Source organism: Dipodomys ordii, unplaced genomic scaffold, assembly GCF_000151885.1.
Source record: "Dipodomys ordii isolate 6190 unplaced genomic scaffold, Dord_2.0 Scaffold51, whole genome shotgun sequence".
NCBI lineage: Eukaryota > Metazoa > Chordata > Mammalia > Rodentia > Heteromyidae > Dipodomys > Dipodomys ordii.
In genome coordinates this window covers 10,633,840-10,661,641 of record NW_012267267.1, presented here as the reverse complement: position 1 = coordinate 10,661,641, position 27,802 = coordinate 10,633,840, and the positions used below count along the sequence as shown (strand labels likewise).

Here is a 27,802-nt window from a genome sequence, read left to right as displayed (position 1 = left end):
GAGAGAGAGAGAGAGAGAGAGAGAGAGAGATATTACTGGGGCTTGAACTCAGAGTATTGGAATTAATTGCCCTTTAACATTTTTCTCCAAGCTGGCATCTACCACTTGAGTTACAGCTCTACTTCTGACTTTTGCTGGCTAATTAGAAATAAGAATCTCATGGACTTTCCTGCCAGTGCTAGCTTTGAACTGCAATTCTCAAATTTTAGATGCCTGAGTAGTTAGTATTGTAGGCTTGAGCCTCCTGCATACCATCACATGCACTCTTCAAACTAAATATACTTAGTATTCTGATTTTTATTTCTTCTGACTTTAGAATTTTGTATCTTTCAAGAAAGATACAAATGCTGATTTGTGGACTTGAACTCAGAGCCCATGCACTGTTCCTAAGTTGTTTTATTCAAGGTGAGCACTCTACCAGCTGAGCTACAGCTCCACTTTGGCTTGTTTGTTAACTGGAGATAAGAATTCTATGGACTTTCCTGCCCATGCTGGCTTTGAACTGCAGTCCTCAGATCTCAGCCTTCTAAAGAGCTGGAGTTACAAGCATGAACCACTTGTTCCATGAAAGAGAATATCTTTCTTGAAACCTAAATGGAAAAATTAGCAGGTATACACTTATCTAATTTGGGAAAAGGAAGGGGGATAACAAAATGGTGAAACAAGGACAAAGTGTGACCCAATGCAACAGTGATACTCACAAGACACTGTGTAGGAAATCAAATTTACAATTTCTTGGGTGGGGGAGAGGAGTAGGGGAAGGGATAGTGGTAGAAAAATGAAGGAAGGGGGTAACAATTTCAACAAGAAATATACTCACAGGCTGGGAAGGTGGCTCAGTGGTAGAGTGCTTGCCTTGCATGCCTGAGGCCCTTGGCTTTGATTCCTTAGCACCACATAAGCAAAAAGAAAAAAGCCGGAAGTGGTGCTGTGGCTCAAGCGGTAGAGTGCTAGCCTTGAGCTGAAGAGCTGAGGGACAGCACCCAGGCCCAGAGTTCAGGCCCCAGAACCGGACCCAAAAATAAAAAAAAATTTAAAAAAAAACAAGAAATATACTCACTACCTTACTTATGTAACATCATCTTGTCAATACTGTAACTCTCTGTACATCAAAATAAAATATAATTTATAACAAAATAAAAATATATTATAAATTGTGAATTGAATAATTATAAAAATTATAAGTTAATTATAATTAAATAATAAATATAATTGATTATATAATTATAGCTATAAATTAATTATAATTAATTAATTATAATTAATATAAATAACTCTAATTATTATTAATTCATATAATTTACAACAAAATAAAATATAAAAAGAATATTTGCTTAGTAGTCATCCAGTCTTAAAAGTACACTATATTCTCTCATTGTATTGATATGAATATTTGTGTTATTTCTATTTCTATTTTGTATCAACTTGGAAAGTTTTACTGATTTTTTTTACTGATCTTTTAAATGACCAGGTTTTGATTTCATTGAATGTCTTTATTGTATGGCCACTGGTTGTTTTATGGACTTACTTTTTATTCTTTCCATGATCTGATTACTTTAGCTTTCATTTGTTCTTCCCTTTCCAATCTCTTCATTTTTTGAGTTTTTTCAATTTAAATTGTATTATATTTTTATTGTAAAAGTGATGTACAGAGGGGATACAGTTACATAAGAAAAGAAATGAGTATAATTCTTGTCGAACATTTATCTCCTCTTTCATTTTCTCTCTTATCCCTTGCCCCCTACACTCCCCACAACTTGTAAAGTTGATTTCCAACATAGTGTCTTGTATCACTGTTGCATTGCTTCAGCCTTTTTCCTTTTCTTATCATTTCTGTAATTTCCATTCCCATCCCTGAATCAAATAAACATATATAAGGCAAGGGGTACCAAAATCAATAACAGTGATAACAGGAGGTAAAGCAAAGGAAAAATTAAAAGTGAAGAAAAAAGAAATGACTTCATACAGTACACTAAGGGGAAAAAACACTTGTTTTCATATCTTGTAGTTCATTTCAATTAATATCATTTTATATAGTCATATGTACATAGCTATTTTTCAGTGTATTCTACATTTTAATATTTTATACTGTAAATCTTAATATTTTATAGTCAAGGTTATGTATTGAAGAGGGGTTACAGCTACATAAGTAATGTAGTAAGTATATTTCTTGTCAAACTTGTTATATCTTTCCTCATTTTCTCCTACTTTCCCTCTAGTCCCCCTTCCCCTTCCCACCCCTGTGATTCTCTGCTAGGAATATCCTACACATATACTACTTATTACAAATGAGGGGAATCACGGAGCCTATGTTTCTTTGAGTCTGGCTTATTTCACTGAATATAATTTTTTCCAGGTCTTTCCATTTCTTAGCAATGGGCAATGTCATTCTTTCTGATGGAAGTATGGAATCCCATTGTGTATACAAACCACATTTTCTTTATCTGTTCCCCCCATGGTATAACCCCTGTTGTCACTGTATTTGACTCTGATACCCTGGTCTTGTATATATGTTCATTTGAATTAGGGAAGGGAAGGGGAATAACAGAATGGTGAGACAAAGGACCAGGGGTTATACACAACAGTGTTATACACAAGAGAAGATGCTAGAAGTGATCTGTACAACTTGGAAGTGGAGGTTGTGGAAGATGGAAAGTAGGAGAAAACTGAGGGAAGGCGTAACAGTTTTGAGAAGAAATGTACTTATTACCTTACTTATGTACTATAATCCCTCTGTACACCAACTTGACAATAAAAAGTGATTAAAAGAAAAATGGGGGAAAAGAACTGCTACCTATTCTTGCTATACCTTAAAGCTAAATATTACTTCATTTTGGTGTCATGATCTACCAGTTTCTTCCAGTGATTCATTTTATAATGTCCTTAGTCTGATGAAACAATGTCTTAATGATTTTTCTAGTTTGCATTTCTAATGATAATCCCATTTTATTCATTTTTTTTATTGTGAAAACTCCATACAGAGGGATTACAATTACATGGTCAAGGCAATGAATGCCTTTCTTATCAAGCATTGTTGCCTCCAGCTTTGTTTCCCCTTCCCATCTTCCCCCGCCCCCTCTTCCGCTTTCCCCACTCCCCAAACCCCCAGCAAAAGTTGTAAAGTTCGTTTTTCGACATAACATCCTGTACATCTCACTGTTGCAATGGATCCACCTGTATCACTATTTAAACAATTAGTTTTTTTCCTTCCCCTCCACAAATACAGTGAAAACACAGGTTGTACTGTGGGGGAGGGAAATACAAAGCAACAAAGAAATATCTTATAAATGTGTTAGAAACAATCGCAAGAAAGGAAAAAAAAAACATTTGAATCCTTTTCTTGGGGATCATTTCCCCTAACATCAACTTATATCACCATGTCGGCTTGTTTCAGACATATCCTAGTAATTGCAAATAAGGGAAACCAAGGAACCTATATTTCTTTGGGCCTGGCTTACTTCACTTAATATATTTTTTTCCAAGTCTTTCCTTTTCCTCACAAATGGGGCAACGTCATTCTTTCTGATGGAGGCATAAGATTCCATTGTGTATATATACCACATTTTCTTGATCCATTCATCTACTGAGGGGCATCTGCGTTAGTTTCATATCTTAGCTATTGTAAATAATGCTGCAATAAACATAGTTGTGCTGGCAGCTTTAGAGTGGTCTTGTTTGTAAACATTTGGATAAATGCCCAAAAGTGGGATTGCTGAGTCATAAGGGAGCTCTATGTGGAGTCTTTTGAGGAACCTCCATACTACTTTCCAAAGTGGTTGAACAAGTTTACACTCCCACCAACAATGCACATCCCCATCCAGCATCTGTTGTTATTAGAGTTCTTGATTTTAGTCATTCTAACTGGAGTGAGGTGGTATATCAATGTTGTTTTGATTTGCATTTCTTTTATGGCTAGGGAGGTTGAGCATTTCTTTTTGTGTCTATTGGCCATCCTTCTTTTCTCTTCAGAGAAGTTTCTCTTTAATCTTTAGCCCACTTATTTATTGAGCAGTTGTTTCTTTGAGGATTTATTGTTGGGGGATTTAATTTTGTGAGTTCCAAGTATATTTTAGATATGAGACCCTTGTCCATTGTATGGCTAGTTAAGATCTTCTCCCAATCCCTGGGCTTTCTATTGATCTTGCTAGCTATGTCCTTTGCCATGCAGAAGCTCTGCAATTTTATGCAATCCCATTTGTTCAACCTTTCTTTCATTTGTTGTGTTTATGGGTCTCTATTAAGAAATTCTCAGCCTGTGCCAAGGAGACCTAGGGTTTCTCCTATTCTATCCTGTAATATTTTCAGAGTGTCTGCTTTGACTCTGATGTCTTTGATCCATTTGGAGCTGATTCTGGTACAGGGTGATATATAAGGCTCTAGCTTTAGGTTTCTACAAGTGATTAACCAATTTTGCCAGCACCATGTGCTGAAGAGGCTGTCTTTCTTCCATTCTAATTTTTTCCCCATTTTATTCTTGAAGAATGAGAATAATAGTAATTTCCAACTATTTTGAAATATTGGATAGTTTTTTTATCTGTATCCTTTTATGTTATCTTTCTGTTGACCAATTTATCTGTAATAAATATAATATTGTGAGATTGTTGTATTATTAGATTTTCTTTGTTCCTTCAAATGATGGTGGCATTTTTCTAACATGCATCTATATCAATTATACATCATTTCAATTTATTAAATTCTGTTCTTGAGTTATAAAAAGCAGGATGAGAGAGTATTTCAGCTTTATGCATATGTCTTCAGCATCTGAAGCCTCAATTAGTAACTCTGATGATTACATTCTTGACTATCAAAGATCAATATCACTTCATATTGTTTGATATGTAGAATATATTTTGCAAATAAAATCCCCAGTTGATTTTGCCTCAGTGTTGTGAGATTTCTCTCTATGAATACACAATCTAGACCTTGTTAAAGACAGAGTTACCTGTTGCTTTTCATATCTTTGATCTGTGTTGGTTTTTCCTCCTTAAAACTTTAACTACACCTTGTTATTCTTTGTCCTGCATGAATTACAACCTCTCCTTCAACTCAACATGACCACATGAGTCTGGCTTCTTCGTCCTTGAGCTTAGAGCCTTGAAATTGCTTCCACACAGCAAGCAATGTAAATCAACTATGAGGCTCATTTTGATTACTTCCTTATTTTCAGAGATCATTGGCCTGTGCTTTCAGTTTCCCAGTGTCTGAAAATGTTTGTTTTGTGGGTTTTGCCCATTTCTGTACACATTGTTACTAGAAGTTTATGCCTGGTTTTTGTTTTATAATATGATAAAGTAAAGCATCTCAGGGTTGCATTTCTTTAAAATTAAATATTAAAAATATATCATTATTCTTTTATCTATACTATTTTAATGATTCCTCCAGTTATAATTTAAATTTATTTCATAGAATATTAGTCCTTTGGGCTATATCTTCTGTGTATAGGTCCAGATTTACTATGCTTATGAAGTTAATGTTCAGGCTGAGCCAAAATTTCATAATCACTTTGAGATTATGATAGCACAATTATGAAATTGCAGCATTGTATACTTAAATTAGTAGTTAGAAGACATGCTTGAAATTACCTTTTTCTTTTGTTTTCCATAAGCTGTAAGCTTTCTAAAATGGATCTTGTTCACTGATCAGATATAATGATGTCAAATTAATGTTCATAAACTGAATACATAAATGGAAAGATAAGAAGAAAAGCAGGAAAAAAGGTGGCTTGTGTTCTCAAGATTCTCTTTCAGTAATATCTGGTGGAGTGTTCCAAACAAGTGAAAGATAAAATCAAAACCTTGAGCTTTTTTTACTTATTGGTTATTTTATTTGCTCTTGAAATGTGTTATAGTCATCTCAGTAGATGACCACCATAATTTTTTTCATTTGTTTGGTTTTTGTGAAGGTGATGTACAGAAGGGTTACAGTTACATAAGTAAGGTAGTGAGTACATTTCTTGTTGAACTTGTCATCCCTCTTCCTCATTTTTCTCCCAGTCGGAATCTTGATTACAACTTTAGGAGACATGGAAGACATAGATATTATGATGGAGAAATTTAACTGTTGGCTAATCATCCCATCCAGACTCACTCATAAATTTTACTTTTTCCAGCAATGGTCTACTTTGATTATTGATGGTAATGCTAAAAGATTTCAGTAGTGATTGTTTGCCATGATGAACCTTTGTGAGTCTCACAAAAGACTCAGATTACATGAGTCAGATCAAAGAAAAGGAATCTCTGTGTTTTTCTGAAATAATTTCTTTTACTCTAATACATCCTATTCTCATTGCTCCTTCAAACTCCATTATTTTGATGCTCTAACAATACTTCCACGATTATATTAACTGATATATTTATGGTACATTCTCAAAATGATTTTTGCCTCAAAAAGAATATCTTTATTGAATTCATTTTTCTGGGACCTACTCATACTTATAGGAATTAATGACCTAGAAACTTAATAAATTACAACACTTTTTTCTACTGTCATTAAAAATTATATATGAAGTATAATTTCTATGTTCAAATAGCTATGAGTGAAGGGAAAACTTTGTTAAATAGAATAATGGCCACTATGCTTGGAAGTTGGACTATGTTATCTTTCAGATATTATTTTGATTGTGGAATAAAAGTTATTATGGTCATGGATAGGGGTTAATTTGGATTTAGAAAATGGGTTCCATTTAGTCACATGAATTTTTCAAAGTGTAAGAGAAGGCAGAGAGAAAAACATATTATGACATGTAGAAGAAAATTGTTGAGAGAGAATATTGATGGGAGGAAGAAGGAAAGAAGGGGTAGACAGAGGTGAATATTATATATTTATTAATGAAACTCACTAGCAACTTCTAAAAAAGGAGGAGGAGATGGGAAAGAGATTGAGAAAGAGTAACATATATATATATATATATAGTAATTTAATCAGTTAATTATGTACATGATGTAAAAACAACAATGATCCCCTTTTATAAATATATATACACATAACACATAAACACATGTATGTATCTCTCCATATATTTTGATGTCCTTTTTACAAATATATATATATATATATAGATATATATATAGATATATATATATATATGGATATGTATGTGTGTTGCTGGTTCAGGGGCTTGAACTCAAGACATGAGTAATGGCTCTGCACATTTTGCTAAGGCTAGTGCTCTACTACTTTCAGAAACTGATGTTTTGCCCTTCAGGATAAAGAAAAAGGAAATAGCAAAATTCCTTGCATTGGAAGTAGTGTTATGGCTAAAAGTGGTAAAGCACTAGCTTTGAACAAAAGAGCTCAGGGACAGTGCCAGACCCTGAGTTCATGAGTTCCGGCCTCACTACCAACAAAACAAAAACAAAACAAAACAAACCTTACATCTTTATGTTCTAAACTAATTTTTTCTAATTTTTCACTGTGCTTACTGACTTCTGGTAGACATATAAATCCAATATACTTATGGTTTAATACTTTAAAATATGTTGCTCATATTTCTATACATAAACATCAAAAAAATAGATTATTTAACAATTAGATAACATTTGATTATTGAAATTGATTACGTTATGTACTTGTTTTCAAGGCAGGTATTTTGGAGATAACATTTTTAAAAACTGTATCACCAAGTAAAAGGAGGATTTAAAAATAACATTTTCATACTAAAAATGAGTTCGATCCTAATATATTTGTCTTTACATTGTTTACAATGTTTTTTCTCTTTTTGTTGGCTTCACTGTATAATCACAAATGTGGTCATTTCATTCTTATAGAACATATCACAGGCCCCACTTAGGTTAGTTCATATTTGATTTGGTTCCTACTTTATAATTCAAGTTTATTTGAAAAATTCTTTTTTTGTAAAAATAAGGAGTTACTCCTCTACATTTCAGTGGATATCACAGACACACTTGACTTAGATTATCTTTATCAGAGAGAACAGGATAACTTATAGAAAACAGATATTGTATTAGTGTACTAATGTTAAGTACATGAAATGAGATGAACTACAAGAAGATTTATAAAATCAAATTATAAGAATTTACATCGTGAAGTTAACTGTTATTTTTGTAAGCTTATATCTAGAAGTCTAGTTCATCTCCACCTACAACTTGATAACAGGTGGATAGATGAAAAAGTAATCCCAGTTCTGAATATTCTAAATTCAAGTTTTTAATTATCAAGGTCATAGAACTGGGAGGATAGCTTGTGCAATACCTTAATACAGGCCCAGGCAAGGAAACATACAGGGAAAATTAATTGACATAGATTTTAGATGTGGAAGGTCATAACTAAATTTAGTTTCGTTTGATTCACTATAATTGAATTCTCTTATTAGTTGTCCACCTTCTATATCATTCTAATAGTTCTTATAAGACAGTAACATAAAGAATAAAATCTCATTGACTACTGTAAACAATGTCATTAAATGGAAACATTTTTTTCATTTCTATTTTTTTTGGTTTTCACTGAAAGTCAATATTCCAAGTCCTGTACGAAGTGTCCTGGCTCTTCAAATTCACATAGGCCCAATATTCCTTTGCCCTACCTCTAATAATCAGGATTCTTACGTCCAATGATTCTCTGATTAACTGAATAAAAATTCTCTTCTTGAAGAAAGGAATTTTTATTTCAAATCTCATTCACTTGAGGACATTTTTTCATCAGTGAACGTCTTTATATTTTTAATCTTCTGTTATTTTCAGTCAACAGAATACTTTCCCTGGAACACTAAAAAATAAGGATAATTTAGCTTTTTTATAATCACTTAACTCTTAGATTTGAAAGTCATTAAGGTTGTTTTTTCAGAGACATAGTGGTGATTTACATATAATGTTTACAGTGTTACATTTTTGGCAACCATAATAGTTTTGAAATTAGAAATATGGCAATGATTTTGTAAAGCTGTATACTTTTTAGCAAGCCATCTGGCATGAAACCTTGAGTATGAAATTTCCCCCAAAGAAAAATAACATTTAGTTAGGTTAAGTGTCAAGTTGCAAGCTCATACTGTATAAAAGTCAATATGTACCAAGTCATATTAGTGAATTCCATCTACACTGCTGGGAGGTTGTTGAACTCAATTATAGAAATGTGCAGTACTCTATTGGATGTGTGAGGAGGTTAGGAGACCACAATCAATTAAAAAGAACACATGTATATCCTGTTCTGGGGATATAGTTATTATAGTATCCCTTGTTTTGCTTCTGCTTATTTTTTCCCCTAAAATTTCCTCTGAAAATAAGAGAACAAAGAATTTAATAATTCCCCTGTTTCGTTTGGAATTATTTTGTCAACAGTATCATACAAAGTCATGAGATTATTGTTTTACATAAATGAAGCCTCAGGCAGTTATGACTAAACATGTTGTAATTTTTTTGTAGCAAAACCATTTGAAAATGGACAATATTTGGACATTTATGGAATTACGAGGGACCAGGCTGGGGAATATGAATGCAGTGCAGAAAATGATGTGTCATTCCCAGATGTGAAGAAAGTAAAAGTTGTCGTGAACTGTAAGTCTCACCACTGTTTAATAAGATAAATTTTGGGAAAACATTAAAGCCTGTGAAAATGGTGTCTGAAATTGGTATTACTGTAATAAGTGGTGTATTGGCAAATATCACCTGCTGACAGTGAAAACATTTTTTTTTCAAAATATTGATCAAATTGGTGGCTTGGAATGTGGCTCAGTAGTAGAGTGCCTGCCTAGTATGCATGAAACCCTGGATTGAATTCCTCAGTACCACATAAACAGAAAAAGCTGGAAGTGGTGCTGTGGGTCAAGTGATAGAGTGTTAGCCTTGAGCAAAAAATAAGCTCAGGGACAGTGCCCAGGCCCTGAGTTCAAGCTCCAGGACTGACAAAAACAAAATATTGATTAAATTGTTTTATAGAAAAGAAACCATCTCAACTGATCCTCTAGTAATGCAGTTTGATGCCTAACACCATCCCCAGTATTCTAAGTTCTGCTGTTTCCTTCCAAGTGGGTTGACCTTGTAGGGCATTTGGATTAAGAAGGAGTGTGGAACATTCTCAATCACACCTGATGGAGCTAAAATGTGATATTTCTCTTCAAAGAGTTGTATTGTGGTGATTACATTACTTGTGTGATTAATTTAATTCTATTTTCTTGGGAAAGTATTGAGAAAATTGAGAAATAATTTCCCCATGAACATCATTCTGATGAAGTTAGGGTATGTGAGTCAAAATGCCATTATGTAGCATTTTCTCTAAATTCCCCCTACAGTAAAATTAGATACATTTTAATAGCACTCTACTATATATCTCAACACCAATGACTATTTCTTTTAAAAATATGTACTTAATCTTTCTTTCAAAAATCACACCATTAACTTCTTCAAATAAAATACCCTTGGGTTAACAAAATTTTGGCAAAATTATAAGATAAAAACTTCACTTTTGCTCATTTTACCTGTCTATATTTTCTACATGGTCTTTGGTAGCAAAATTTATATAGTAGTATACCACAGATCAGATAAATGATTCTAAATATATCCGGGAATGCGGAAATTAATCTTCAGTTGTTTTATATTAATGTGTCTTTCAGTCTCATGAACCAAAAGTTTACTCTCAAAATTCTCCTGGCAGCTGAGCTGTTTGTCAGAGCAAATCCTTTGTATCAACTAAGAGTGTATGGCTAGTCCATATAGTCCTGTTGAACTATCAGACAGAGCCGATGTGCATGATACTAGATCAGGAACCAGTTCTTGAAGCTGAATTTCTCAGAGTGCTAATCAGAAAAACCATTGCAGAATCAACCAAGAAACTTATTAAATTGAGAAATATCTGGATTCCCCATCAGCCCTACTGAATATATGACTTAGATATTTTTTGTATTTTGACACATTTCCAGATTTCTCAGCATGTTTTTGTTGCAAAGGGTTACTTAGCAAAATTTCTAACTATTTTATGACTGATAATACTTATTGGAACATATATGTAGTTATTGAAGGGTTTAAAGGTTGAGAAAGAAGAAACAAGAATTGACAATGAGAACTGAGCAATAAAAGGTGGATTCAAAACCATTAAATAAGTCAGATATCCTGCCCCAGCAATACAGTCCACATAAAATTCCAGACACATAGGTCTATTACAAAATGTCTGATTGGAATGAAATGAAAAAACAGGTTTCCATGGGCTGCTGTACAGGTTTTCATGGGCTCCATGCCCCATATATAATCTCCACTTCTCTTTGTATTAGTGATGTCATTTCATCTCTCTGACTTTAGTTCATTACCATTTATTATTAGATTTGATTCTGTTTTTTATTCTTTTTAATATATGTTTTTATTGTAAAGATACTGCACAAAGGGATTACATGAGTAAGGTAATAAATATACTGCTTATGGAGCATTGTTACCTCCTCCTTTGTTTTTCCCCCACCATCCCTTCCCTCTCCACCTCCCCAACTTCTCCCTCCCCCAACAATGAAGCTGTTAAGATTGCTTTTAGCATAGTGTCTTGTACATCTCATTGCTACAATGGGTCAACATGTATCTTTCTTTCAGCATTTCACTTCCCCTACCCAAATTGGAAAAATATACATATAAGATGCAGGGCACTGGAATCAAACACAGTGAAAACAGGGGTTATACCATAGGGGAAGAACATAAAAAACAAACAAAAACATCAAATAGTACATTATGAGTACATTTAAAAATACAGCAAGACAGATAAAATCTCTTGTGTCCCTATCTTGGGGTTCATTTTGCTTTAGCATTATCTTGTATGGTCATAGCTTTTGACCGTTTCTGCTTGACCTATACATATACTAGGTGATGCAAATAAGGGAAACCATAGGTCCTGTGTTTCTTTGGGCCTGGCTTACTTCACTTAATATAATTTTTTCCAAGTGTTCTCATTTCCTAACACAAGATGTGGTGTCATTCTTTCTGATGAAGGCATAAAAGTCCATTGTGTGGGGGGGAATATGGGTAGGTGGGTGTTTATACCAAATTTTCTTGATCTATTCATCTACTGAGGAGCATCTGGGTTGGTATCATATCTTACCTATGGTGAATAATGCTGCAATAAGCATAGCTGTGCTAGTAGCTTTAGTGTGGCTTTGTTTGTGATTTTTTGGGTAAATTCCCAAAAGTGAAATTGATGGTTATAGGAAAGCTCTATGTGTAGTCTTTTGAGGAACCTGCATACTGCTTTCCAAAGTGGGTGAACAAGCTTACACTCCCACCAACAATGCAGTAGGGTTCCCTTCTGTCCACATCCCCTCCAACATCTGTTGTTATTAGAGTTCTTGATTATAGCCATTCTAACTGGGGTGAGGTGGAATCTCAATGTTGTTTTGATTAGCATTTCTTTTATGGCCAGAGAAGTTGAGGATTTCTTCATGTGTCTATTGGCCACTCTCATTTCTTCTTCAGAGAGGTCTCTCCTTAAGTCTTCAGCCCACTTGTTAAAGGGGCAGTTATTTCTTTGAAGATTTGTTGGTGGGGATTTATTTTTTAAGTTCTAAATATGTTTTAGATATGAGACCTTTGTCCATCATATGGCTAGTGAAGATCTTCTCCCAATCGTGGGCTTTTTATTGATCTTGCTTGCTATGTCCTTTGCCATGCAGAAGCTCTGCAACTTCATGCAATCCCATTTGTCCAAACTTTCATTGTGTTTCTGGGTCTTTATTAAGAAAATTCAGCCTGTGCCAAGGAGTCATACCGTTTCTTTTATTCCTTCCTGTAATGTTTTCAAGGTGATTGCTTTTACTTCGAAGTCTTTGATCTATTTGGAGTTGATTCTATTGGAGGGTGATATGTAAGGATCTATCTTTAATTTTCTACAGGTGTTTAAACAATTTTGCCAGCCCCATTTACAGAAGAGGTTGTTTTTCTTCCATTCCATTTTTAGCTCCCTTATGAAAGATAGGTCTGTGGGTTCATTTCTGGAACTTCAATTCTATTCCATTGGTCCACATGTCTGTTCTTGTTCCAGTACCAAGCTGTTTTGATTACTATGGCTTTGTAGTAGAGTTTGAAATTTGGTATTGATATCCCTCCAGCACTGTTCTTTCTGTGTTTTTTTTCTTTTTTGCTATTAGGGTTTTTTTATTGTTCCATATGAATTTTTTGGGTTGCGTCTTCTATTTCATTGAAGAATGAGGTTGGAATATTGATAGGTATTCCATTGAAGAGCTTTAGCAGTATTGCCGACTTCACAATTTTAATCTAGGAATTTGGGATGTTTTTCCAGATCCTTAGTTCTGCTTTAATTTCCTTTTTTAGATTTTTTAAAGTTTTCATCATAGAGATCCTTCATTTCTTTAGCTAGGTTATCTCCTAGGTATTTTATTTTTTGTGGGGCTATTACAAAAGGAGTTGTTTTCCTGATTTCAGCTGCAGTTTTCTCATTATTGGGATAGGGATAAGCCATTGATTTTTTATCATTAATTTTATACCCTGCTACTTTGCCAAAGTTTCTTTTTATCTTGAGTAACTTGGGGGTGGAATTTATGGGCTGCTTTAAATACAAGATCATGTTAACTGCAAAGAGGGAGAGTTTTACTTCATCTTTCCTTATTTAGATCCCCTTTTATGCTGGTGCTAATGGCTCATGTCTGTAATCCTTGGTACTCAGGAGGTTGAGATCTGAGGATCCTAGTTCAAAGCCTGTCCTGGCAAGAAAGTCTGTAAGATTCTTGTCTCCAATAAACCAATAGAAAACCAGAAATGGTGTGTGGCTCAAGTGGTAGAGTGTTAGCCTTGAGATGAAATGCTCAGGGACATTGCCCAGGCTGAGATTTCAAGCCTCATGGCCAACAAAAACAATATAAATAAATAAATAGATCTCCCCTTTAGGTTTGTATCTTGTCTTATTGCTGTAGCTAAGCATTCTAATATTACATTGAAGAGAAGTGGAGAGAGTGGACATCTTTGTCTTTTTCCTGAATTTAGAGGAAATGGATTTAGCTTTTTGTCCTTAAATATAATGCTGGCTGTAAGTTTGTTATACATAGACTTTATTATATTGAGGGATGTTGCATGGATTCCTAGTTTTTCCAGAGCTTACATTATACAGGCGTGGGGATCTTGTCAAATGTATTTTGTGCATCAATTAAGATAATCATGTGGTCGTTATCCTTGCTCTTGTTGATGTGATGAATTATATTGATTGTTCAACATATTTCAAACAAGCTTTGCAACCCCAAAATGAAACTTGTTTGATCATAGCGTGTGATTTTTTTGATGAGTTGTTGAAGTCAATCGGCCAAAATTTGGTTGAGAAGTTTTGCATCAATTTTCATCAAAGAAATGGGTCTATAATTTTCTTTCTTCGATGAGTCCCTGCCTGGGTTTAGGATGAGGATTATAATGGCTTCAAAGAAAGAGTTTAGTAGTGAATTTTCACTTTCAATTTCACTGAAGATTTGGAGGAGTATTGGTGGGAGTTCTGCATTGAGGGCCTTGTAGAATTCAGCTGTAAATCATCCAGTCTTGGGCTTTTCTTGGATGGGAGGTTTCTTATTGTTGTTTCTATTTCAATGCTTGATATGATTCTGTTAACTTGGTTTAAATCATCTTGGTTTAGTTTGTGCATGTCAATCTTTGCTAGAAATGCATTCATTTCTTCCAGATTCTCAAACTTATTAGCATAAAGGTTAGAGAAGTATTCCCTATAATGTTCTGAATCTTGGTGGTTTCTGTGGTGATGTTTCCATTTTCATCTCTGAAATTGCTTATTTGGGTGTGTTATCTTCTTTTTCTGATATAATTTGCTAAGGGTCGGTCAATTCTGTTAATTTTTTTCAAAGAACCAACTCTGTTTTGTTGATTCTTTCTATGGTTTTGGAAGACTCTAATTCATTTAATTCTGATTTAATTTTAATAATTTGTTTCTGTCTACTGGATTGGGGTTTAGCTTCTTGCTATTTTTTCAAGGAACTTCAGGTATCTCATTAAATTGTTGGTTTCAGATCTCTCCAATATGTTGATGTAGGAACTCAGAGCTATAAACGTCTCTCAGTACTGCCTTTGCTGAGTCCCAAAGGAGCTGGTAATTTGTGTGTTCATTTTTGTTAAATATCATGAACATTTGAATTTCCTTTCTAATCTCTTCCATGACCAACTGGTGGTTCAACAGTGTGTTGTTCAGTCTCCAGATATTACTGCATTTTCTTCGGTGGCTTTTGGTGTTGAATTTAAATTTTATTCCCTTGTGGTCTGAGAGAATTCAGGGTATAATTCAATGTTTCTGAATTTGGACAAGTTTGCTTTGTGACTTAAAATGTGGTCTATATTGGAAAATGTTCCGTGCACTGCTGAGAAGAGCATGTATTCTGATGATGCTGGATGAAATATTCAGTAGATATCTGTTAAGTGTAGTTGATTAATGCAGTAGTTTAGATCCGAGGTTTCTCTGTTGAGTTTTTGCCTGGTTGATCTATATATCCAGGATAGTGGTGTGTTAATGTTCCCAACAATTAATGTCTTTGGATCTATGTGAGATTTGAAGTAAAGAAGTGTTTCTTGGATAAATTTGGATGCTCCATTATTTGGTTAATACACATTAAGGATTATAATATTCTCCTGAAGAAGAGATCCCTTAATTAATATGTAATGAGCTTCTTTAACTCTTATCACTAATTTTAATTTGAAGTCTGTTTTATCTGATATTAGGATTGCAACTCCTGCCTGTTAATGGGGGCCATTTGCTTGGTAGATTCTATTCCAGCCTTTCACTTTCAGAATGTTTTTGTGGTCAAGGTGTGTCTCTTGAAGGTAGCAGTTGGAAGGATCTTGCTTTTTGATCCAACCTGACAATCTGTGTCACTTAATTGGAGAGTTAAGTCCACTAATATTGAGAGTTAGGACTAAGTGGTGTTTGGTAGTTCCTTCCATGTTATCCACCCTGTTGGGGGCTGTGCCAACCAGCTTCTTCCTATGAGTCTTGGATTCTTTGCTTGGGGGTTGTTTCTTGGCCTTTATCTGCTCTTGTTGGTTTTCAATGTTTCATTTTTAAGTGTTTTGTAGGGCTGGGTTAGTGAAAATACATTGTTTCCATTTTTCTTGCTGTGGAAGGTTTTTACTTGACCTTCTACTATGAAGGAGAGTTTAGCTGGGTACAGTATTCTTGTATGAGAGGTGTTCTTCTTTAGAGCATGACATACATTATTCAAGGCTCTTCTTGCTTTCATTGTCTCTGCTGAGAAATCTGAAGTTATTCTGATTGATTTTCCTTTATAACTGATTGATATTTTCTCCCCGACAGCTTTAAGGATCCTTTCTGTGTTCTCAATTGTTCCTATGCAGATTACAATGTGATGTCCTGTTCTGGTCTGGTCTGTTTGGAGTTTTCTTCTATCTGAATGAGCCTCTTTTTTCCATGTTTGGGAAGTTCTCTGCTAGGATTCTGCTAAACGAATTTCCTAGATCTTTCTCTTCTGTCTCTAGGCCCTCCTCTACACCCATTAACCTTAAATTAGGCCTTTTGATGGTGTCTTTTTTTTGTTTAATTTTATTTTATTTGTGAACATACTGTACAAAGGGGTTACAATTACATGGGCAAGATAATGCATACATTTCTTACCAAGCATTGCAGCCTCCTCCTTTGTTTACCCTTCACCTCCCTTCCCAGCCTCCCCTGCTTCCCCCCCACTGACATTGTAAAGCTCCTTTTTGACATGACAATTTGTACTTCTCATTGTTGCAACTGGTCCACCTGTATCCTTAAATGACCTGTTTTTCCCCTTCTCCTCCATAAGTTATACTGACATCAAATATATTGAAAGCAGGGGTTATACTATGGGGGAGGGACATACAAAGCAACAAAGAAATCATCTTATAAATGCGTTAGAAACACATGCATGAAAGAAAAAAAAACATTAAAATACCTATCTAAGGTCATTTTCCTAATATCCGCTTGACTCATACATATACTAGATATTGCAAATAAGGGAAACCATGGGACCTGTGTTTCTTTGGGCCTGGCTTACTTCACTTAATATAATTTTTTCCAAGTTTTTCCATTTCCTAACAAATGGGGCAATGTCATTCTTTCTGATGGAGGCATAGAATTCCATTGTGTATACATACCACATTTTCTTGTTCCATTCATCTACTGAAGGGCATCTGGGTTGGTTCCATATCTTAGCTATGGTAAATAATGCTGCAATAAACATAGTTGTGCTGGTAGCTTTAGTGTGGTCCTGTTTGTAAACATTTGGGTAAATGCCCAAAAGTGGGATTGCTGGGTCATAGGAGAGCTCTATGTGAAGTCTTTTGAGGAACCTCAATACTGATGGTGTCTTGTAAATCTTGTATAGATCTATCATATTTCTTGGATTTGTCTTGGATGGTTGTATGTTCTTTCTCTATAATGTTTGGGCTGTCTTCAATCCTGGAGATTCAATCTTCTGCATGGTCAACCTACTGTCAAGACTTTCTACCTTGTTTTTTTTTTATTTTCTTTCCTTCTAATTGGTCAGACTTGATGGCTTCAAATTCTCTGTTGGTGCTTTGTCTTAGATCTTGTATGGACTTCTTTAACTCCTTAATTTGTTTTTTAGTGTTCATTCTCAATTCCTTTAGTTAATTGGTTATAGTTTCATTGTACTTCCTTTGCTTCTGTTTGGTTTCATTCAGCATTCCCTTTGTTGCCTCCATGGATTCCTCCACTTTCTGTTTGTAGATTCCATGAATTGATCTATCTTGGTTTATTTTCATCTTGCTTATGAAATTCTTCTATCAATCTTTCATTAGCCACCTCACATTCATGAAATTCCTGTATTAATATTTGGTTAGCCTAATCATGCTCATGGATTTCCCTATCAAACTCAGAGAGTCCTTTACAGGCTTTCAATCTTTTCATTCAGCATGTTACCAGTAGTGTTTGTAGAGCATTTTGGGAACTCTTCTCTGGATTATCCATTAACTGCCCTGTTGTCTGATTATCATGAGTGGAAGTTGAGATATCTGGACTTGCCATTTTTCTTGTGTTTCTCCAGCTTGCTCTGCCCATTTGGGTATGACAGCAAAACTAGTTTTATGCTACACTATTTTAAGGCAAGCATCAACCAGAGCTCTGTAGTTGCACAGATTGTTTGACACAGTCAAAATTAATACATGTTCAATCTAGTTAAACAGATACAATCTAGTTCAACAACAAACAACTAGGGATCAATGGACTAAGAAAAACAAAGAAGGAGTCAGTAGACCAGAAATTAATAGATTTAGGGAGAATTGTGAGGAGAAAATAAAATTAGAGGAATGTGGGGAGGGAAAGGGAGAAAGTGAATATAACCAAAACCTAGGAGAAGAAAGATAAAGAAAAAGGAAAAACTAAAAAATTAAAAAGGAAACACTTAAAAATATATAAAAATAAGCCGGGTGCTGATGGCTCACACCTTTAATCCTAGCTACAAAGGGGGCTGAGATCTGAGGATTACAGTTCAAAGCCAGCCCCGGCAGGAAAGTCCAAGAGACTCTTTTTTTTTCTTTTTTTTTTTTGACAGTTGTGGGGCCTAAACTCTGGGCCTGGGTGCTGTACCTCAGTTTTTCAGCTCAAGGCTAGTGATCTATCACTTGAGCCACAGCACCACTTCTGCCTTTTTCTGCTTTATGTGGTGCTGAGGAATTGAACGCAGGGCTTCATGCATGTGAGGCAAGCACTCTACCACCAAGCCATGTTCTCAGCCACCATGAGACTCTTATGTCCAAAATACCACTCAGAAAACTGGAAGTGGTGCTGTGGCTCAAGTGGTAGAGCCCTCGCCTTGAGCTGAAGAGCTGAGGGATAGCACCCAGGCCCAGAGTTCAAGTTCCACCACCAAAAATATCTATATATCTATATATACATATATATATATATATGTATGTATGTATGTATAAAGAAATAATACTACAATTGTGGGAGTTTAGCCTGAGAGTATGTGAATTAAATAATCGATATCCTAATTAAGTACGAGCACAATGAAGGATAAGCTCTAGTAACCAAAGACAGGTATATACCTGGGGATGAACAGAACAACAATTAAGTAAAGCCAAAAATAAATTTTTTTAAAAAAGGACCAAAAGGGAAAAAGAGCAAAAAGAGAATTAAAAAAGTAAAATAAAATTATGAAAGAATAGAAAACCTTTTTTTAAATTTAAAAAATAGAAAAAAAGTTCTTTGTGTTTTTTGTTTGTTTATTTGTTTGCTTGTTTTTTGCGGGGGTGCTGGGGAGGATCTTGTTTCTCCCCTGTGTCCTTAACCTGTCTCTTGATGGAGTCTCTGATTTGCTTGTGGCTTATGGTTTTCCTGTGGCTTGATTGGTTTCTTAAATCAGTTTGTTTGATTATGCAGAACAAAGCTCTGCCTTACCAAGGACTTTATGACCCTCCTCCTCAGTGGGCATATGACCTGCTTTGAGTATCACAAAAGTGGCTATTTCCTCTAGCTTAGAGTTACTGTGATGGGGCTAGGGTGTGCGTAGCATTGAGGCCTATCAACAATCAGTAGCTATTCATTGAGAGGCTAGAGACACTCACACAGCCCCGCCTGGAGCCATTCCCAAGATTTATGTTTACCGGCTTTCCAAATGTTTTTCTTTTTCCTTCCTTCAGCTGGATCTGCTGCCTATTGTACAGTGGGGTGGGGCAGACTCTGGCTCTGTTTACCTGATAAGAAACTCACTCCTCCATGGGCAGAGCTATCTCTACCTGGGAAGGGCAAATTTCTCCTGGATGGAGCTGAGCTCCACCTATTAATGGCTCCTATTGTCTTCTTCCAAGGCCTGAGTTACCAGCTAGCTGCTCTGGCCCAGTCTTTGTCAGTATCAAGAATAAAGTTCTTCTCCAGTGGTAGAGAAAGAGCTACCTTCCACTGCTGCTCTCTGAAAAGGAGTGATGTCTTGGGTGGCACTCAAGCCTTTCCCTTGGTTTTGGAGCTGTCCAGATCTGCAACTGTCTGTGGTCAGCAGGATGAAGATTTCCACTCTTTGTCAGTTTTCGCTGGCAGTGAGTAGAATCTGTTCACACCCTGCCTCTGGCGCTTTTGTCACAGGCTCTCTCTGTTAATACTGTGACTACAGCAGCAGCCACTGCTGCCGCTGCTGCAGATGCCAGCACATGCTCAAATCTGTCTCATTAATGAGGCTGCCTGGGTTTTTCCTCTCTGGCCAAAGTCTCTGTACTATGATGCACACTTGGTGTGATTCTCTTGCCTTGGACTTTTCACTAGAACACTAAACTGTTTTTTACGCAAGAGCTTGTTTAGCTCCCAGCTTCTCCTCCACCATCTCTCTCCTGAGTTTCCTCTATTTTTTAGTCTTGTTTTCCCAGACAAATAGTGATGGTACACTCAGAGCATAATTAATGTATCATCTAAATTCCTTGACTCGAGGAGAAAAATCCATCTGATGAAGGAAAATTATAGACATTGAAAAACATACTCAAGAACTGTCAGTTTCAGAAAGCAGAGTAAATGGACAAATTACTCAACAAAATAGTAGTAGCCAAAGTATTGCCATTTCCTTGCATCTTGTTCCCTAAAACTCTAGTTACCACAGATATGTGATATGGAACAGATGATATCTACATTGTGCGTTTTTGCAAAAGCAGGAGCACCATAAGCTTAGGTCATTTTATATCTATAATTACATTAAGAAAGCTTACTGTTTTTCACAGACTGTGAACTGTAAACAACCATGCCCTTTGCAACAAAGGAGAAAGGATTTCTACCTACCAAAACAGTTAAGACCAAAATTTGTTTTTGTTTTTTTTTTTGTCGATCTTGGGGCTTAAACTCTGGGCCTGGGCACTGTCCCTCAGCTCTTCAGCTAAAGGCGAGTGCTCTACCATTTGAGCTACATAGCCACTTCAGGTTTTCTGGTGGTTTATTGGAGATAGGAGTCTCACAGTCTTTCCTGCCCGGGCTGGCTTTGAACCGCGATTCTCAGATCTCAGCCTCCTCAGTAGCTAGGCAAAATTTGTTTTTTTTTTTTTAAATTTTATCTTATTTTATTTTATTTGTGAACATACTGTACAGAGGGGTTACGATTACATGGGCAGGATAATGCATACATTTCTTACCAAGCATTGCAGCCTCATTGTTTACCCTTCACATCCCTTCCCAGCCTCCCCCCTCACCTCCACCCAATCACCGACGTTGTAAAGCTCGTTTTTGACATGACAACTTGTACTTCTCATTGTTGCAACAGGTCCACCTGTATCCTTAAATGACTTGTTTTTCCCCATCTCCTCCACAAGTTATACTGACATCAAATATAGTGAAAGCAGGGGTTATACTATGGGGGAGGGACATACAAAGCAACAAAGAGATAATCTTATAAATGCGTTAGAAACACATGCATGAAAGAAAAAAACATTAAAATACATATCTAAGGGTTTATTTTCCTAACATCACATTATCTGACCTTTTCTGCTTGACTCATACATATAATAGATATTGCAAATAAGGGAAACCATGGGACCTATGTTTCTTTGGGCCTGGCTTACTTCACTTAATATAATTTTTTTCCAAGTTTTTCCATTTCCTAACAAATGGGGCAATGTCATTCTTTCTGATGGAGGCATAGAATTCCATTGTGTATATATACCACATTTTCTTGATCCATTCATCTACTGAGGGGCATCTGGGTTGGTTCCATATCTTAGCTATGGTAAATAATGCTGCAATAAACATAGTTGTGCTGGTAGCTTTAGTGTGGTCTTGTTTGTAAACATTTGGGTAAATGCCCAAAAGTGGGATTGCTGGGTCATAGGGGAGCTCTATGTGAAGTCTTTTAGGAACCTCCATACTGCTTTCCAGTGTAGCCAAACAAGTTTACATTCCCACCAACAATGAAGTAAGGTTCCCTTCTCTCCACATCCCCTCCAGCATCTGTTGTTGTTAGAGTTCTTGATCTTTGCCATTCTAACTGGAGTGAGGTGGTATCTCAATGTTGTTTTGATTTGCATTTCTTTTATGGCTAGGGAGGTTGAGCATTTCTTCATGTGTCTATTGGCCATCCTTCTTTCTTCTTCAGAGAAGTTTCTCTTTAAGTCTTTAGCCCCCTTATTTATTTGGGCAGTTGTTTCTTTGAGGATTTGTTGTTGGGGGATTTAATTTTTTGAGTTCCAAGTATATTTTAGATATGAGACCCTTGTCCGTTGTATGGCTAGTGAAGATCTTCTCCCAATCTGTGGGCTTTCTATTGATCTTGCTAGCTATAAGACCAAAATTTGTGATGCCTTCTGTTGCTTCTGTTCTTAAGATTGTCAGAAATGCCACGTGACCATGAAAACTCTTCTCACCTGAGATGTCAATAGAAAAGTTTGGAGCAATTCCACCACTACAAAAGTTGTTTTAGTGGTTTTAGATTTTTTTTCTTTTAAGAGTACCAGATACCTCTAGAATAATAGAATACATTTGTGTTAATCAGATTTCACTGAAGAGGGAAACCAAGAAAGAGGAAAAAGAAGAGGGGGAATTAGAGAAATACTTTATAAGCCCTAACAAAGACTATCTTTATATTTTATTTGTTTATTATCAGTTAACTAATATTCTGATTTTACTTGTCTGAGAGCTTGAACTCAGGGCCTGGGAAACTGTCCCTGAGCATTTTTGTTCAAGGCTTAAACTCTACCACTTGACCCACACCTCCACTTTCAGCTTTTTGGTGAATAACTGAAAATAAGAATCTCATGGAATTCCCTGCTCTGACTGGCTTCAAATCAAGAACCTCAGATCTCAGCCTATTGATTTAATGGGATTTTATACACAAAAACAACTGAGCCACAGTCAAAAACACTGTCTTTATAAATAACTAATTTCTAGTAAAGTACAGACCTAAATAAGCATGTTGAGTCAGATATGATAATTTCTGTCATATTATAAAGGAACTAAAAAGGAGTTCTATATTACATACAATTAGCTTTCCTTTTGACTCTCTCTATATTATACTTTGTGTAGGTCCTATTTTGTGAATGTTACGTGAAGAAGCATGTTTCTTATTGATCCCACACAATTACATTTATTTTGTTGTTTCATACTAATATCACACCACTAATTCAAGTGATATCTAAGGTGTTTAGGAAAGTGAGTTTGTGTGATTATTTTTCTTATGTTCACAAAGTTTGCCAAGTGATAATTTTGTAAAATTGTCCCTTCAAAAGTCAGTGAATGAGAGCTATATATGGATTTTACTCAGCTGATTTCCCAAAGGAAATTAGCTAAGCCTACTGAACAAACTTTACTTCACTAAAGCCCCAAATTTAGCACTGTGGTACTGCTAGCATGGTACAGCACATCCCTTGGTAATTCACAGATTCCCTAAAGATATGAACCAGGTTCAAGGTAGTCCTTTCTTTCATTGTTATTCATCAATATTGATTGTGCATATGGAATTGCAATAGTTTTGTGAGCTGTAATTTGAAAAGAATCTCTGTCCTTTTTCCCAAAAGATATTTGAGATGAAATGTAATGAATTTTCATAAGCTCTGGTGGATTAAGTCATGTGGTAAGTCAATTTGAAAAAGTAACAGGTTTTACGAGTTTGAAATTCTTAATAATTTCTTATTTGTCTACTTACTGTATGCCACATTTGATATGTATATATATTCTTTTTTCTTTTATTCTTGAGTGCATTTCTTGTTAAATGGCACATTAACTAAAATAATAGAAAAGAAATTTGTAGATTATTATAACTAATCTTAGAATATTAAGATTTACACACACATGCATAAACACATACAGACAGGAGACAGAAAGAGAAAGAGGGAGAAAGATAAATTTGGAGAACTACAAAGGCAGCAGGTTTGGACAGATATATTTTACTAATTTTTCTAACTTATGATTACTGAAAATTTGCAATTCCACACCTAAGGTTTTAGATCTTTATACAAGTTTTCTTTTACCTCTGAGTTCTTATGCTTACTTCTGTAACATTAGGCAATAATATGTACTCTATTGTTTCTTGGAATTTGGCTAAGATCAAGTATAGTATCTGTTCTTATCAGTTCAATATATGCTTTGTATATAATAAGTAGAAAAAAGTTTCTATGTGAATGCTTATGAGAATGTAGTTTGACATGTATTTAAATATAAACTACATTAACTCTAGAATGTAAGCTATCCCTGTTCTTTAAAAATCAGTGTATTTCTGTCACAGAAACCAGCACCTGGTCCATACATACATACTCAAACAGTGGTTATTGACTGGGAGAAATATTGAAGACATTGAATTTTTCAGGTGAATCATTCTGCTAAGCAAAAGAAGAGCAAATATTAGGTTTGCTTCCTAAATAATTTTTCCAATGAGAGCAAATAATGGTGAACTTCTGATACTATTTTTCCTATCAATTTTTCAAGTGAATTGAAAAATCATGATGTATTCTTTACAAAATATTTTTATTCAGAGAGAACTGATTCTATTTTTTTAGAAATAAGACAGTGAAACACAGAGATTAAATCATTTCATAAGTATCCTGATTTTTAAGAAAAAAGTAGGCATGAAATGAAGAAATACATTCTTTATCTGGAAAATACATAGTCAACTAGATTAGGACATATAGACCTTACTTGAGTTTCAACTCGTCATAGTAATAGTCCAAATTGTGTATTTACCATTTCACTTGGTATTAGAAAAATTTAGTACAATTTTCAGTTTAAAAGTGAATTAAAAAATTCTTCCTATGGTCAGATTGAAATGTACAGTGAACGAAGTTTTTACCCAGTGTATCACAGGAACATATTTATGTGTTATTTTGCATCTTCTACATATTCATTTATGCAAATGTGCACTTTATCTTCCAATACAACTAGCTCCAAACATGTGGAATAGAATGTTCCAATTAGTGTAACTTAGTACAATTGTATCAAAGTCTGAAATGAGAGGCCACAAGGGAGAAGTAGGAGAATAAGGCTCCTAGGAAATCTCTTAGGATGTTCATAAAGTTCTCTCCAAATCTAAGGGCTATTTAGGCAGACATGACATACTTAAAAATGGAAGAAACTGAGGATAACAGGAATCTATCAGTTTGAATATAGGAAAAATCTGAACATTCAGAATTTGAATTGGGTAAAGATACTATTGTAGAACCAAGAGAAAGAAATATGAGTGTCGAATTCAGAGTTTTCAACTTAGTTTTATTTCTGGGTTCATCTTTTGCCCCACTTTTGCTTATGATTTATATAAATTTCATGTAGTTTGTTATACTTCAGTATGTTAGTTGTTTAAGTCAATTTACACTTACTTAAATAATAATTAAAACCATAAGAATGCTTACATTTGTCTTCTAAATAAAAAGTACTAGCTCACATGTTACCTCTAGAGTTACGATGAGGCAGTCCACTAAATCTACATTCATCTGCTGTCCAGGTCATCACAGGCAAGTTGACCTGGGGCTGGGTTCACAGGGCAGGGACGGCGTCTCTCCGGTGAGTGCTCCTCAAAGGAGAACCTGTACCTGTCACCCTGGGACAGGAGATGGCTGGGAAGAGGGCCACCCTAGCCCAGGTGGAGGGTGGAGGCTGGGAGGTGGATATGCATTTATTTATTTATTTATTTATTCCTATGAAATAATCAAAGTACTAGGGCTTGAGTTTTCAGTTTTCAATAAGTTCATTTTCTAAAAAAAGCCAGCTTTAATTCAGCATGACAGGTTCTTTAGTAAGATAATCACAAGGTACTGAACAAAACTATCAGAAATATGCCAAACATAGCCTTGTGGTAGCACTGAAGGTATCTAAGATTTTTTTTTACCTTTAAAGAGTTTCAAAATTTCAAAATTGATTTTGACAGCTTTACATTTTTTACAAAAAAGGAAGAAGGGACTTCAAATTAAAAAACAATACCATTTGTTTGATTCATGACAGGGCATCAGTTAGGCTTCAATGGGCTAAGGTGGACAAGGAAAAAACCTAAAAGGGAATAAAATGGGTACCTGAGAGGAAGACAGAACCAGACTGGCCAAAAGTTAATGAACTTACACAGACATACTTAGATCATAGGCTTTATAATCAAACTAAGAATTACTTTGAGATGACAGAACAATTCAGAGATACATCTGAATAATCACTAAATATAATTAAAAATATAACTTTTTACATATGTGGGAAACATGTGGAAGGTTTCTGCTTGGTTATGGAAAGACTGCGGGAACTGATTAAAAATAGTAACACTAAGAAAAATTCCATCTAGGAGAGATAGGACTGGAAAGTCTGGGAGAAATTGCCTGAAGAAATTAAAAAGTGAAAATACTGTACAGAGGGATTACAATTTTACAATTACATGGGCAAGGTAATGAGTACATTACTTATAAGCATTGTTACCTCCTCCTTTGTTTCCCCTTTTCATCCCTTCCTATCTCCCCTGCCCCCTCATCCCGGGATACCCCCTTTTCCTGGCCAAAGTTGTAAAGTTCGTTTTTTGATATAACATCTTCTGCATCTCATTGGTGCAATGGGTCCACATGTATCCCTATTTAAACAAGTTGTTTTTCCCTTCCCCTCCACAAAGTATACCAACATCAAATACAGTAAAAACAGGGGTAATACCATGGGGGAGGGACATACAAAGCAACAAAGAAATCATCTTATAAATATGTTAGAAACAATTGCAAGAAAGAAAAAAATATTTGAATCGTATGGTATTTTCACAATAAAAAACAAAAACAAAAAATACCTGCACTGTGGTACATTTGTTAAAATTGAGATATTATTAATAATTATGGTCTGTAGTTTACATGAGAACTCATTCTTTGTGTTCTATGTCCTATGGGTTCTGCTTAATATATGTCATATGTCCACGTCTACCATTATAGTATATAGAATATTTTCATTGCCCATTAAAAATTCCCTGTGAATGAAGCCCCCTATACTACTGATGTCAATTAAAAAAACAACAGCAACAAAAGAAATTAAACAGTGAATATTAGAAACATAGGCATAATCACCCCAAATATAAGTAATTCAACAGAACAATAAAAGACCCAAATCATTAAAAATTTGCTTTCTTCTGGGCTGAGAAGGTGGCTCAGTGGTAAAGCACTTGCCTTGCATGCATGAAGCCCTGGGTTCAATTCCTCAGCACCACATAAGCAAAAAGAAAAAAGCCGGAAGTGGCGCTGTGGCTCAAGTGGTAGAGTGCTAGCCTTGAGCTGAAGAGCTGAGGGACAGCGCCCAGGGCCAGAGTTCAGGCCCCATGACCAGATCCAAAAAAAAAAAAAATTGCTTTCTGCTTAGGCCTTATTTGATGTGAAAAGTTTATATTTCATCTTATGGTATACACACATATGGACAGTCACATACCTGTTTAAAAAATGTATTAAGCCATGTAAAATAGAATATGATGCCTTTTATTGAAGGAAATACACTTGACTCATTTATTTATTTGTTAAATAATATTGTATTTCCTTTCAATAATATTTTACTTTATTGTAAAGGTGATATACAGAGGGGTTACAGTTCCATAAGTAAGGTAATGGGTACATTTCTTGGCTCACAGTGTTACCCCCTCCTTCATTTTCTCCCACTTTCACTTCCTCCAACTCTTCTTCCCCACAGGTTATAAAGTTCATTTCCAACATAAATTTCTTGTGAGTATCACTGTGGCTTTGGTTCGCCCTTTGTTCTTTATCTCACCATTTTGTTATTCTCCCTCCCTTCTCCAAAACAATAAACATATATACAAGACACAGGGTACCAAAATCAAACACAGTGACACCAGAGGATAAACCAAAGGGAAAAAAATGAAAGAAAAAAGAAATAACTTCACACTGTATATTAAAAAACCCTCTTGTTTCCATATATTGTAGTTTGTTTTAATTAACATCATTTTATGTGGTCATGAGTACAT

At 35.2% G+C, this 27,802-nt stretch overlaps 1 protein-coding gene across 2 annotated transcripts in view; it reads left to right on the top strand.

Annotated features, from left to right (window-relative positions):
• Nucleotides 1–27,802, top strand: part of Negr1 (neuronal growth regulator 1) — an 865,320-nt gene that overhangs the window by 552,788 nt on the left and 284,730 nt on the right. The window contains exon 4 of one of the 2 annotated variants that reach the window (XM_013020560.1): nucleotides 9,378–9,509. The exons of the other annotated variant lie outside the window; for it this stretch is intronic. Within the exon in view, the coding sequence (XP_012876014.1) occupies nucleotides 9,378–9,509 (132 nt within the window). The remainder of the gene's footprint in view (nucleotides 1–9,377; nucleotides 9,510–27,802) is intronic. 2 annotated transcript variants of the gene reach the window in all.